The 13,035-nt window shown below is 40.9% G+C and overlaps 1 protein-coding gene across 3 annotated transcripts in view; it reads left to right on the top strand.

Annotated features, from left to right (window-relative positions):
• LOC123993494 (leucine-rich repeat and immunoglobulin-like domain-containing nogo receptor-interacting protein 2) overlaps positions 1-10,154 on the top strand; it is a 346,736-nt gene extending 336,582 nt beyond the window's left edge. For all 3 annotated transcript variants that reach the window (XM_046295695.1, XM_046295694.1, XM_046295696.1), the window contains one exon: positions 6,439-10,154. In XM_046295695.1, coding sequence (XP_046151651.1) covers positions 6,451-8,295 — 1,845 coding nt within the window. In that variant the 5' untranslated portion in view covers positions 6,439-6,450 and the 3' untranslated portion in view covers positions 8,296-10,154. The remainder of the gene's footprint in view (positions 1-6,438) is intronic.
• The last annotated feature ends 2,881 nt before the right edge of the window (positions 10,155-13,035 follow it).

The raw sequence follows: 13,035 nt of genomic DNA, 5'->3' as shown, positions 1-13,035 counted from the left end.
ACACCGTCTGGAATGTGGTTCTAACCAATCAGCATTCAGGATTCGACCCACCGGTTGTATAAATATAAATGTACAAGACAACCAAACATGAGAATCCAGCTCCCATGATAGAACACCTAATGTATTTGTTGATGATTACATTTAATTTAGTTCCATTGTGAGTTAATTCCTCTCCCTTTTTTCCAGATCACATTTTGACACTTTGATGACGGTCTTAAAGAGCTTTGATAATTGCAGTCTAAACAAAGAGGCCATCTTGGAGCATCCGGCTGGAGCGCAGGGACACTTTTGAGTGTAAACAGCCCTGGCATTATGTGGAGTGATGGTAGCACAAAGGCCACATCAAACATACTCTGAAGACCTTCCAGTGGAGATATGGGCCAGGCCAACTTCACAAATTAGTTTTATTGGTTCATTGCATGGGGGCAAAGTTTTTTAAATCTAAATCCTCAAACTAATTGGGCTAAAAACAAACACCAGGAAATAGGAAGTGCCTGCCTTTTGAGGGTTTTGGGGTTTTGTTCAAGCCTCCTCCATAGGCTTACTGCGTTTAGCTCTGCTTTAGTTGTGTGACCTGGAATGCTATTTACTTCAGATGAATACCTCTTAGGAATAATACATGACAGTGAGTTCCATTGCATTTCTCTGGAGTGGGTTGATCACCATAAGGGTTAGATGGGCCAAACATGTCATACTCTGTCGGCTGTGCTCTCCGTCGCTATCATCTTTCACTGGGATAATCATTTTTTTGTGATTGAGTCGGCATACGAATTCTGTTGAGCTTGAATTGTTCAGTCTAAACAGATGCGTAATGACGAGTTACACAGAATCCAAAGAGCATAAACAATCAATTATTGTAGTAAATTATGTTGAATACTTATTTTTTAGGGAAGTGAGCTAGTTGACATTCATTATTGCTGTGAATGTTACAATTGTCAAGTCTCTCTGATATGCGAGTATTCTCAATTTTAAAGATGTCTTGAAAAGCACTTTTAATGTGAATATGCATAAATGTTCCTTAATCTATTGGTGTGGCACGTTATATTTGACTGACGCCTTATAAAAGGGAAATAGTAGTGGAATGGTTCTTTAAACATCAATGGATTCTTAATTAAATGAATCTCCCATTGAATCTCAATTATTAAACATGGTCATTTCCTTCAGGATGCAACTGAATATTGAACAGCTTCTCCAGTATTGCCTATGTGGATGTTTTTGTGAGAAGAAGTACTGTTCACAGTCGACTGAGAAAGGGAGGCGGGAGAGAGGGAGAGAGAGAAGGAGAGAGAGGGAGAGGGAGAAAGCTGTGGTGACCCATGGAAGATACCTGGGGAGTGATTGCAATCTCCTGCAAGCTCATCTGGCATTCATACACTCAGACAGTGAATGGGGCGGCCGGCCGGCCGGCCTGTATTATCAAATGAGCACTGCAGCAATATGAGCCTACATTTTTATGTAGCACTCAGTCTCAGGGACAACGCTCAGCTAGCCACCCTTAGGTCATCCCAGAGATGCGAGAGCCAAGAGCACTTGGGGAGAATGGGGAAACACTATGGTGAAGTCGTGCTGGGCAGGATGGCAATGTGTGTGGCTGTGACTATGTGAGACAAAAGCCATACACTCTGGCACGACATAGTTACTCATGCATTACATCAATGGCCCCGGGTTATTTTGCAAAGCTAAGAGCAGCATCGAGAGGCCGAAAGGCCCCATGTGTTTTGAGTGATTATATGGAAATTAGGTTAATCAAGAAATGATAACTATAACTATAATGCGAGAAGACTATGTTGGAATACTTTATTTACACCTGCTTGTGGTGAAATATTACATGTGGAATTCAACACTTTAACAAACAATATCTATCTGTTTCCAAGTGCCAATCCATTTTGCATGCTTGTCAAGGTCTTCTCCCAGCAACCACCAGTGTAACAAGGTCTTCTCCCAGCAACCCCCACTGTTTCAACTGTCATATGGCTCTTCAACATGTTCTGTATGCATAATCAGAGTAGTAGTATCAAACCCACCTAGGATCAACATGTACTGTATGCAGAATCAGAGTAGGGGTATCAGACCCACCTAGGCTCAAAATGTACTGTATGCAGACTCAGAGTAGTGGTATCAGACCCACCTAGACTCAACATGTACTGTATGCAGAATCAGAGTAGTGGTATCAGACCCACCTAGGCTCAAAATGTACTGTATGCAGAATCAGAGTAGTGGTATCAGACCCACCTAGGATCAACATGTACTGTATGCAGAATCAGAGTAGTGGTATCAGACCCACCTAGGATCCAACCTGGCCTTAATTTGTGTCTGAATTTCTTGTCAGTGTAGCATTTTGCTGTCATCAGAGCAGCTCTTCTAGCTTGTTCTGCCCATGATGATAGTGCACTCTGTACATAATAGCTTTTCTATGTACCGGACTCAGGTGAGGGAGCACAATCATGAGCCTGCTCTTGTCCTGATTAGAAGCACTCTCCATAATTCACTGTGCTATTTCACTGGTGGACAGAGATGTGTGTGTGTGTGGTACTTGTGTGCAGGAGGGGTGTGTGTGTGTGTGGTACTTGCGGGCGGGAGGGGAGATATTGGTCACACATGTATGACATACTTACTACATATAGTACCAGTCAAAATGTTTGGACACACCTAGTCATTCATTTTTATTATTGACTACATTGTTGATTAATAGTGAAGACATAAAAACTATGAAATAACACATCATGTAGTATGTAGTATCCCAAAAAATTGTTAAACAAGTCAAAATAACACAACTGACTGACTCAAAAACATTAAGGGAAGAAATTCCACAAATTAACTTTTAACAAGGCACACCTGTTAATTGAAATGCATTCCAGGTGACTACCTCATGATGCTGGTTGAGAGAATGCCAAGAGTGTGCATAGCTGTCATCAAGTGTGGCAACTTTGAAGAATCTCAAATATGAAATATATTTGTATTTGTTTAACAGTTTTTTAGATACTACATGATTCCATATGTGTTATTTCATAGCGTTGATGTCTTCACTACAATTCTACAATGTATAAAATAGTAAGAAAGAAAGAAAAACCCTGGAATGATTAGCCGTGTCCAAACTTTTGACTGGTACTGTATGTGTACAGCATAATATGTTAGTATTATTATAGTATTATAGATGTCGGCCAAACAGTTATGTTTTCATATGTAGTCATTCAAATGGGAAATGAAAAATAATAATAATATCATAATAATAATAATCGTGTAGTAGCAATTTAAACATGATTGTTAAGTAGACATCTTTAATTCTTCACTGTATACCGTAATGACGGCATGTTTGTGTTTCCTAAACTTTTTTATTGCTGTATTTGTGCTCGCAGGGAGTCATGCTGATTATTCTCATTACAGTTCAGTTTAGTGCACGTCATGACACACCTGATGAAGCGGGAATAGTCTTTTCACAACCTGTTTCACAATCTGTCTATAAAGAGCAGTGGATTCCATGGAAATGATTGTAAATACCTTCTGCCCCTTCAATGAATATTTTACATATTAATATAGTATACTATACATATACAATCATATTGTTTATATTATTTTATAATCCGGTACAAAATTCCACCAAATGTTTTAAGACGTAGTTTATGCAGTAGACTTTATTTAAATTCCTCCCAGTATTCCCACTTGCTTTTTAAACATATCTTTACAGTTGTCATATTACATATTGTCTATCAAGTCTATGTTGTTGGGAGCTGATATGAACTGACCACTGCCTACAGACTGTGGCCTCCTAGTGGTCAGGAGGACAGGCAAACTACAAAGCAGTATATATGATGCAGGAGATGTACCGTATTTGTATCCACAGTAAGTTTGGTATACTTAAGAGTGTCAGATAAAATACACATTACAGGTGAAGAAATAAGGCTTCAGCCCATCCTATTACTACCCTACTCTCTTCTCCTGAAGACCTGAGCAGACGCATCTTGACTACAGATGCTACTATTTCAGAGTGTAATTGATTTGATTCTTCCACCATTTGTTTTGACACCATTTAAATGAATGTTTAAATTGGATTTTAAAAATGTATTAACCTCCCGGACCTTCATTTATTAGCCTTCGCAGCTTTTGTGATAATCTGTATAATTACCAGCCTAATGTTCTCCCCATTAGGTTGTGCCCTCCAACAATTTCTACTTGTTGATTGTGTTCACTATTAATTGTGTTTGGACTTTGGAAATTCTCATGCATTTCCCATCATGTTTTTTCTTCCATTAACATTTTGCAGCTTGTGTGTTCTTTGAGATATGAGGGGTTGTGTGTAGGAAAATCAATACAATCATGCTCATTGTTTCACTGCATAAGGGTCAGAGAAACCGACAATATGCTCCTGTATTAACAATAGAGCTGTTTCTATGTGAAGAAAAAACACAGAGATGGAAATAGATGGAACATCTTTGATTAAAAAAGGTCGAATTCGGTTTAGCAAAAACACATATCGCTTGTGGACTTCGTGAAAGCATTGTTGTTAGCAATAGATTTGTCATATTCCCTAAATTGTATTGCACTATCAATTCCTCACTTGACAATATGAATGTAAAGTGCCTTCATAACGTATTCGTAACCCTTGACTTATTCCTCATTTTGTTGTGTTACAGCCTAAATTCAAAATTGATTAAACAAGATGTTTTTTTTTCCACCCATCTATCTACACACAATACCACATAGTGAAAACATGTTTCGGAAATGTTTGCAAATATATTAAATATGAATCAATACATGTTAGAATCACCTTTGACAGCGATTACTGCTGTGAGTCTTTTTCTGCATAAGTCTCTAAGAGCTTTGCACACCTGGAATGTACAATATCATTATTTTTTTATATTCTTCAAGCTCTGTCAAGTTGGTTGTTGATCACTGATTTTCAAGGCGATTTAAGTCAAAATTGTAACTAGCCCACTCAGGAACATTCTGTGCTGTCTTGGTAAGCAACTCCAGGATATATTTGGCCTGGTGTTTTTGGTTATTGTCCTGCTGAAAGGTGAATTTGTCTCCCAGTGTCTGTTAGAAAGCAGACTGAAACAGCTTTTCCCGCATAATTTTTCCTGTGCTTAGCTCTATTCTGTTTATTTTCCTCCTAAAAACAAACTTACTTGCATACGACAAGCATACCCATAACATTATGCAGCCACCACCATGCTTGAAAATAGGAGGAGTAGTACTGAGTGATGTATTGGATTTGTATTCAGGATATGAAGTTCATTCCTTTGCCACATGTTTTGCAGTTTTACTTTAGTGTCTTATTGCAAACATGATGCATGTTTTTGAATATTTATATTGTGTGCAGGCTTCCTTCTTTTCACTCTGTCAATTAGATTAGTATTGGGGAGTAACTGCCATGTTGTTGATCCATCCTCAGTTTTCTGAGGATCACAACCATTAAACTCTGTAACTGTTTTAAAGTCACCATTGGCCTCATGGTGAAATCCCTGAGTGGTTTCCTTCCTCTCCGGCAACTGAGTTAGGAAGGACACATGTGTCTTTGTAGTGTACGGGTGTTCTTCACCATGTTCAAGGGGACATTAAATGTCTGCTTTTCTTTTTGTTGCCATCTACCAATAGGTGTCTTTCTTTGCGAGGCATTGGAAAACCGCCCTGGTCTTTGTGGTTGAATCTAATTCGCATTATGGGCTATTGTGTGTAGGCCAGTTTAACTAAATCTATATTTAATCAATATTAAATTCAGGCTGTAACGACACTATTTGGAAACATTCAAGGGGTGTTTCAGAAGGCACTGTACATAGGTGAAGCCCCATTGCATAGCTGCTGCTTATGGACTTGTTTGTCTTAGAGATTTTACACTTAATATATAGAAATCCTTCTATATCCACTGAAGTCCTTGGTTAGAATAATTGTCAGATAGCCTCCACAGACTTATCATAGAGAAGTTTCCTTTCTTCTCCACTCTTCTCCCTTCTTCAGTTTGCTTTGGCTAAAACACAACAAAAGAGGGTAGACTGTTTGAACTGATTGTGGTGTGAGAAGACAACCTATGTAACAAATGACTTTTGCCAATTTGTTCTTCAATTCTGAGAATTAACCAATGGAAGATAAGAGTTGTGCCTGTATGTTGACTAAGTGAGGGAGTGGATATAGGGGTGTGATCGCTGACCAAAACTGCAATAGAAAGAAAGGATGATTCAGGATGTTGAAAATGAGGCATTTGCATCAGAGAATCTAATATGTCCTTCATTTTTATTGAGATAAGATGCCAGTCAATTTCCCCACAATAGTAAAATGATGTCATGTAAGATTCCATTTATAATCCCAAAATAATTTCATTCAAAAGATGTCTTACACATGTGTATTGACATCCATTAAGGTTTTCACACATTCCTTAATTTTACCAATTTATGCTCTCTAATTGTGTGTTCTTTCTGTCTGTCTTCCCTCTCTTTCTTGTAGAGCCGTGACAGAATGGTCGACTGTATGAGCAAAGTCATGCTGCACACAGCCCTCTCATGCTGGCAACCGTTCCTGGGACTGGCTCTAGTGGCCGTCTTTGTGGGTTCTGCCCTGGGATGTCCCGCCCGCTGTGACTGCTCAGCCCAGAGCAAGTCGGTCCTGTGCCACCGCAAACGCCTACCGAGCATCCCAGACGGCATCCCCATCGAGACCAGGATCCTGGACCTGAGCAAGAACAAGCTGCAGGCTGTCAACCCGGACGACTTTGCCCCCTACCCTGGACTAGAGGATCTGGACCTCAGTGGGAACATTATCAGCTATGTGGAGCCGGGGGCCTTCAACCCTCTGTACAGCATGCACTCTCTCAGTCTCAAAAGCAACCGCATCAAGCTTATTCCCCTGGGGGTCTTCACAGGCTTGTCCAACCTCACACGGCTGGATGTCAGCGATAACAAGATCGTCATCCTGCTGGACTACATGTTCCAGGACTTGCACAACCTGAAGTTCCTGGAGGTGGGTGACAATGACCTGGTGTACATCTCCCACCGGGCCTTCAGTGGACTGCTGAGCCTACAGACACTAACCCTGGAGAGATGCAACCTGACGGTGGTGCCCACTGAGGCCCTGTCCCATCTGCACAACTTGGTCAGACTTCACCTCCGATACCTCAGCATCAGCACATTGCAACCATACTCCTTCAAGAAGCTTTTCCGGCTGCGCCACCTGGAGATTGACAGCTGGACCTCGCTGGACAGTGTGCCTGCCAACACACTACACAGCCTCAACCTGACCACGCTTTTCATCACCAACACTAACCTGTCCACCTTCCCATACCAGGCCCTAAAGCACCTGCACTACCTAACACACCTCAACCTGTCCTTCAACCGCATCAGACACATCGAGGGGGGAATGCTGTTTGAGTTGGTGCGCCTGAGGGAACTTCATCTAGTTGGGGCCCAGTTGTCGACCATTGAACCGTATGCGTTTCAGGGCCTCCGGTGGCTCAAGGTCCTCAACGTCTCCCACAACCATTTGAACACCCTGGAGAAAGGTGTCTTCCAAGCCCCTGAGGCTCTGGAGGTCCTCTTGATCGACGACAACCCCCTGGTGTGCGACTGTCGCCTCATGTGGATCCTGCAGAAAAGGCACTCCATCTTCTTTGGCGACTCGCAGCCAGAGTGCAGCACCCCTGAGGGTATCCGTGGCAGGCCTTTCAGGGAATTCAAGGAGACCCTGCTATCCTATTACGTGACATGCACCAAGCCAAAAATCCGGGAGAACAAGACACAGACGATAGCAGTGGACGAGGGTCAGTCAGCGAAACTACACTGCAGTGCTGAAGGCATCCCCAGGCCAGTGGTGTCATGGCTGTCCCCACGCCGGCGCCTCCTCACCAACAAGAGCTACGGTAGAGTCAAAGTCCACAACAATGGGACGCTGGAGATCAAGGTGGCAGAGGTGCAGGACGGTGGCGTGTACCTTTGCATGGCAACCAACACGGCGGGTAACGACTCATTGATGGCCTCCCTAGCAGTGAAAAGCCTGGGGTCGCTCTACGCAAACAGGACCCAGTACTACACAGATCCCAGCAATGCCACTACCAATGGGACTAGCAACGTGACCTACGGCTTGGACCTAAAGACTATCTTAGTGTCAACAGCAATGGGATGTTTCACATTCCTGGGGGTGGTCTTGTTCTGCTTTCTGCTACTGTTCGTTTGGAGCCGGGGCAAGGGAAAGCATAAAAACAACATAGACATTGAATATGTCCCTCGGTCCAAGTCTAATGGCACCTCTGTAGATGGAGGGGCAGAGGGACAAGCTGGACCTCATCGCTTTAACATGAAAATGATCTAACATGGTTTGTGAATCTGGGAATCCATATGTTGGGAATGCTCTAAGGATTATGTATTTGTATTGCAAATGGAACAACATTTCCCACTACTTCAGGAGAATGCTACTGGGCAATTCCATGGTAACAGAGTGATGCTGAGGCTCATATTTTTCTCTTTGAAATGTATGCCAAACAAAAACCAATGATTGCAAAGTTAAACAAACCCTACAACTCTATGCACAAGAACTAGTTTTATTAATTTCCACAGTCATTTTTACAAACACACTTGAAGAACATTGCAGATGCAACGTTTGGTAACAGAATGACGGCACCAACAGCACAAATCATTCTGTGGCCAAACTTTGCATCTGCACTGTTCTTCAATGAAATGTATTTTTGTAAAAATTAAAAATTGATTTAAAAAAATTGTTGTGCATAGAGTTATATGGTTTGTTTAACTTTGCAATCATTGGTATTTGTTTGACATACATTTTCTAGGTAACATTGAAGTACCTTACTGTGATTGTTTTCAAGTAAAGAAATTTCTCAAGCAAGAATTTTGCTAGGACTGTCTGGGAGTGGTCTAAGTGGAAAGGGGAAAACCGAAAATGAGCTTTTATTGGCAGAGAGGTTTGTAACTCTTTCTTATTGGTCTATTAACTAATTTAACACCAGGTGTTGTCACCAGAATGGCCAAAACTCCATCCCACCAAAACAGCTTAAATTTCTCTTACACTAAAAAGGCATTACCATACTTTTCACAATTTCACAGTATTATTTCAACCTCATAGTGTGGAAATATATAAACTTTTTTGACTGCACTGGGCCCTTTAAAGTGAAGAAATCAGAGTATCAGGATCACCCTTTGGTTTACTAGGAATGGAAAAAGTACTACAGAGTGCCATAACAGGACACGGGAGTGCAATCCCCAACTATGGCATCGTATTGGATACAATGCCAGGACATTGTGACAAATGTTCTTGCTGTTGCTAGTGAGCTTGTCCACAACGGATCCTCCAAAATGATCTGAATCTCTACCCAGGGGACCCGAAAGGAACAGGTGTCATAATCAAGCTTTTGAAATTCTATTTACATGCCCAAGTACAGGATTGGTTTTAAAGACACTGCAGAACTGTGTACAGTACACATTTGTATCTAAAGGTATTACTCTTATTGGTTTGGTCTTGCACCATGCTTACGCACCAAACAGATTGATGAAACAGAGCATTCCCTCCAACCATAATCTTTGCATATATGTACTTAATGCTTCATTATGTACAGGTATGTACATACTCATTTAACAAACTTTTCATAGCAATACTCATGGGATGCAATGTCAGCCAAAATCTCAATTCCCCCACCTAACAAGCAAAATGGTCACTTTTCACTTATGAAATTGTCCATGGATATAGGAAAGGGCTTCTACAGGATTGCAATGTCACACTGGAGAAAATATATCCCTGTTCCCCAAATATACACCTAGATATTGAAGATATTTTTGTTTATTGTCAACCATAAAGGAAAAATATTTTATTTATCAAAGTGGTTTGAGGGTTTTACAAAAGTGAGTATCATAACACTATTCCGGGAGAAATAATCACATTTGATGATTTAGAAGGTGACATATTGGTCAGAGAACCTACATGGACCACTTTTCTGTCCTTTTCTTGTCTCTTTTTATTCCGTTGACTGTAACCTTTGCCTGATGGCAAAATATGTGTCCAGCTTACTACAGTGAAGTTGTCATCTTTTCTCCCCAGTAAAACATTTGGACTTTGTTGTGGTAGTTCCTCATTTTTGTTGTTGAATCATTTAGATTGTGAAAAGTTCAAAGTAAAATAAAAAAAATCATGTATGTGAAATAAAATAATATTTATTTGTACCATTTAGTGTGTCTATATATTTACTGCAATGAAGCAAAATAGGATCTTGATCAGTATATAATATGCCTGTTGAACATCTGGAAACAGCATAGTAACATTAGCATATGGTTGAATACAATTGTTAAAATAGAACATATAAAATATCAATCACTGGCATCAAGAGAACTGTCTTACAATGTCTGTTAATTCTAACGGTTATTTGTATTTCTACAACATCAGATGAAGTTGACAAGTCCATTCAAGGAACGAGATCTGCAGAAACACAACTACGACAGATCACAGGTTGAGAAAATGAAATGATTTGGGGCAATGCCTTTCCAGAATGTACAAATAAAGCACACATTCTCCCTTTTACTCAAACCATAACCTTTGAATATTACCTTTTTATCATGCAAAAAAGTCTGATATCCACCCCTAACCTTTCAAATCAGAAGAAGGAACAGGGCAAAATGTCTAGTCCCTAAGTCTGGACAGCATGATGTTGCAGGTAGTGTGCACCAGGAGGAAGGCACTATCAGAGGTGTAATCTGGAGGAATGCAGTTAACCTTCTGACACAGTCCAGATGAGCACCTGGAGGTGTTACATTTATCACTGAGATGAAGACTGCAAACCGGAGGGGTATCCTGGGTTACGAAGATAGCAGATTGCAATGCTACAGGAGATACAATGCTGCCCAATTCACTATATTCACAAGACTGATTTATTACGTTGTTCTCTATTTAATGTGTGCCAGTGTTTTTCCTCTGTTTTTCCTATGTTTGCATCCTATTATCTTGCTTTACAGTTAATGTGCCTGTGTTGTTCGCTTGAAAATGTAATTTCATGTCATGATTTGAACTATTTTACCCCATTTTTCTCCCAAATTTCGAGCTTCTCTCATCGCTGCAACTCTACAACAGGCTCGTGAGGTGAAGGTCGAGTCATGCGTCCTCCGAAACATGATCAAACCGAGCTTCTTAACACCAGCCCGCTCAACCCGGAAGCCAGCACGACAAGGAGTCGCTAGAGCGCGATGAGCCAAGTAAAGCTTCCCCAAACCTGGACGATGCTGGGCCAATTGTGCACAGCCCTATCTATGGGACTCCTGATCACAGCTGGTTGTGATACAGCCAGGATCAATTCTGGGTCTGTAGTGATGTCTCTAGCACTGTGATGCAGTGCACTGCTGCGCCACTCGGGAGGCCCCATAGGTAAACATTTTAATACAGCACAATAAACATTTAGAGAATATCATGTATCAGTTAAGTTTAGCACGTGTCACTTTGCTTATGACCTTGCTGTACATTTGTTTTACCATAATTAACCATATAGTTGTTTTTACATTTATTTTTACATTTATGTCCTTTCTCTTCACCTTATACTGTTTATGCAATCCCTTTAACCACTTTCATGGGCTTTTTTGGCTGTGTTCACACAGGCAGCCCTATTCTGATATTTTTTCCACTAATCTGTCTTTTGACCAATCGCATCAGATCTTTTCACATCAGCTCTTTTTCAGGGCTGATTTGAATGGTCAAAAGACCAATTAGTGAATAATATATCAGAATTGGTCTGCCTGTGGAAATGCAGCCTTTGTTTCGATGTCCTCAATCCCATTGGTCTCTTGTGAAATCAGAACACCAAAATACAAAATAAATGAGGTTGAGTTTGTAGGTCAGTGATGGCCACATTCTGTGTTTGGCACATAGAGCTGTGCTAGATGAAACCTATACTACAAATGGATCCCCCACATTGACCACCATTTCACTTCTCTCCACAGTCACTGAAAGAAACTTAAAAGCTGGGCCATATGATTGTATGAGGATGTTTTTGCTCAGATTGCACCCTGCAGAAATGTGTCAGTGAGCGACAGGGGTCTCCCTTAAACCCCATGACACTCTGTCCTGTTGGGGTTATGAACTGCCAATCCAGGTGATGTACTCATCTTTTATGACCCCCGTGGAGCAGTATCAGAAATACACCCCACCAGACAGCCCACCACAGTTCCTTTGTTCACAGGCCATGTTTTAGCAGTGCCTCTTTGTAACCAGTGCTAAGAAGTCATTTTTTCTTCATTTGTTTTACCTCTGATGTTAGAATATCTCTTTCCCAGGGGAAAGGGAAGGGACAATCTTTTGAACTATTTCAAAATGTATTTTTCAACTGCATTATCATTTTGGTAAAGGTTATGGAGGTCAATGAAGCCATTAATTGTTATTGCTCTTGACAAGATATTTGCCAATGGGGCTATTAAAACCTCAAAGTTTTCCTTTATATCAACACATCTAACCCAATGTAGTCAGTACGCTTATGGGGACGCTCTCAAACTTTCACTATTCACAAATGCAAAGAGGTATGTATATTTCCTGCAACATGTCTCTGTTTGTTTTCTTGATGTAGTCAAACGTACACATTCAGAATTAAATTTCAGCAGCATTTCATCTCACAGCAGCTACCATTGACATGATTCAACGTTCCCCATGTACTACAGAGCTTACAAACAGAATAATCATTGCCTCTGCAGGACTCGAGACATGCTGCTACGAACTTACCCCTGCACATCGACTCGGTACTGGTACTCCTTGTATATAGCCTCATTATTGTTTTTATTGTGTTATTATTTATTTTATTTTTTTGCAAATATTTTGTCTTACTTTTTAACTCTGCGCTGCTGGGAATGGGCTCATAAGTAAGCATCTCACTGTAAGTCTACTCCTGTTGTATTCGGCGCATGTGACCAATACGATTTGATTTAATATCACCATGTGGACACAACAGATAGCATCATATGTGAACGGTCTTCGCTGTGTAAGGGGAAGGAATGTAAAGATGTGGGAGGGAAGGGAGGGGGATGGGATACCCAACATTGATATCAAATAGTCCTAGAGTGAGGCTGGCAG

The sequence above is a fragment of the Oncorhynchus gorbuscha genome, linkage group LG13 (assembly GCF_021184085.1).
Source record: "Oncorhynchus gorbuscha isolate QuinsamMale2020 ecotype Even-year linkage group LG13, OgorEven_v1.0, whole genome shotgun sequence".
NCBI classification, from domain to species: Eukaryota; Metazoa; Chordata; class Actinopteri; order Salmoniformes; family Salmonidae; genus Oncorhynchus; species Oncorhynchus gorbuscha.
This window is presented reverse-complemented; position numbering and strand designations above follow the sequence as displayed.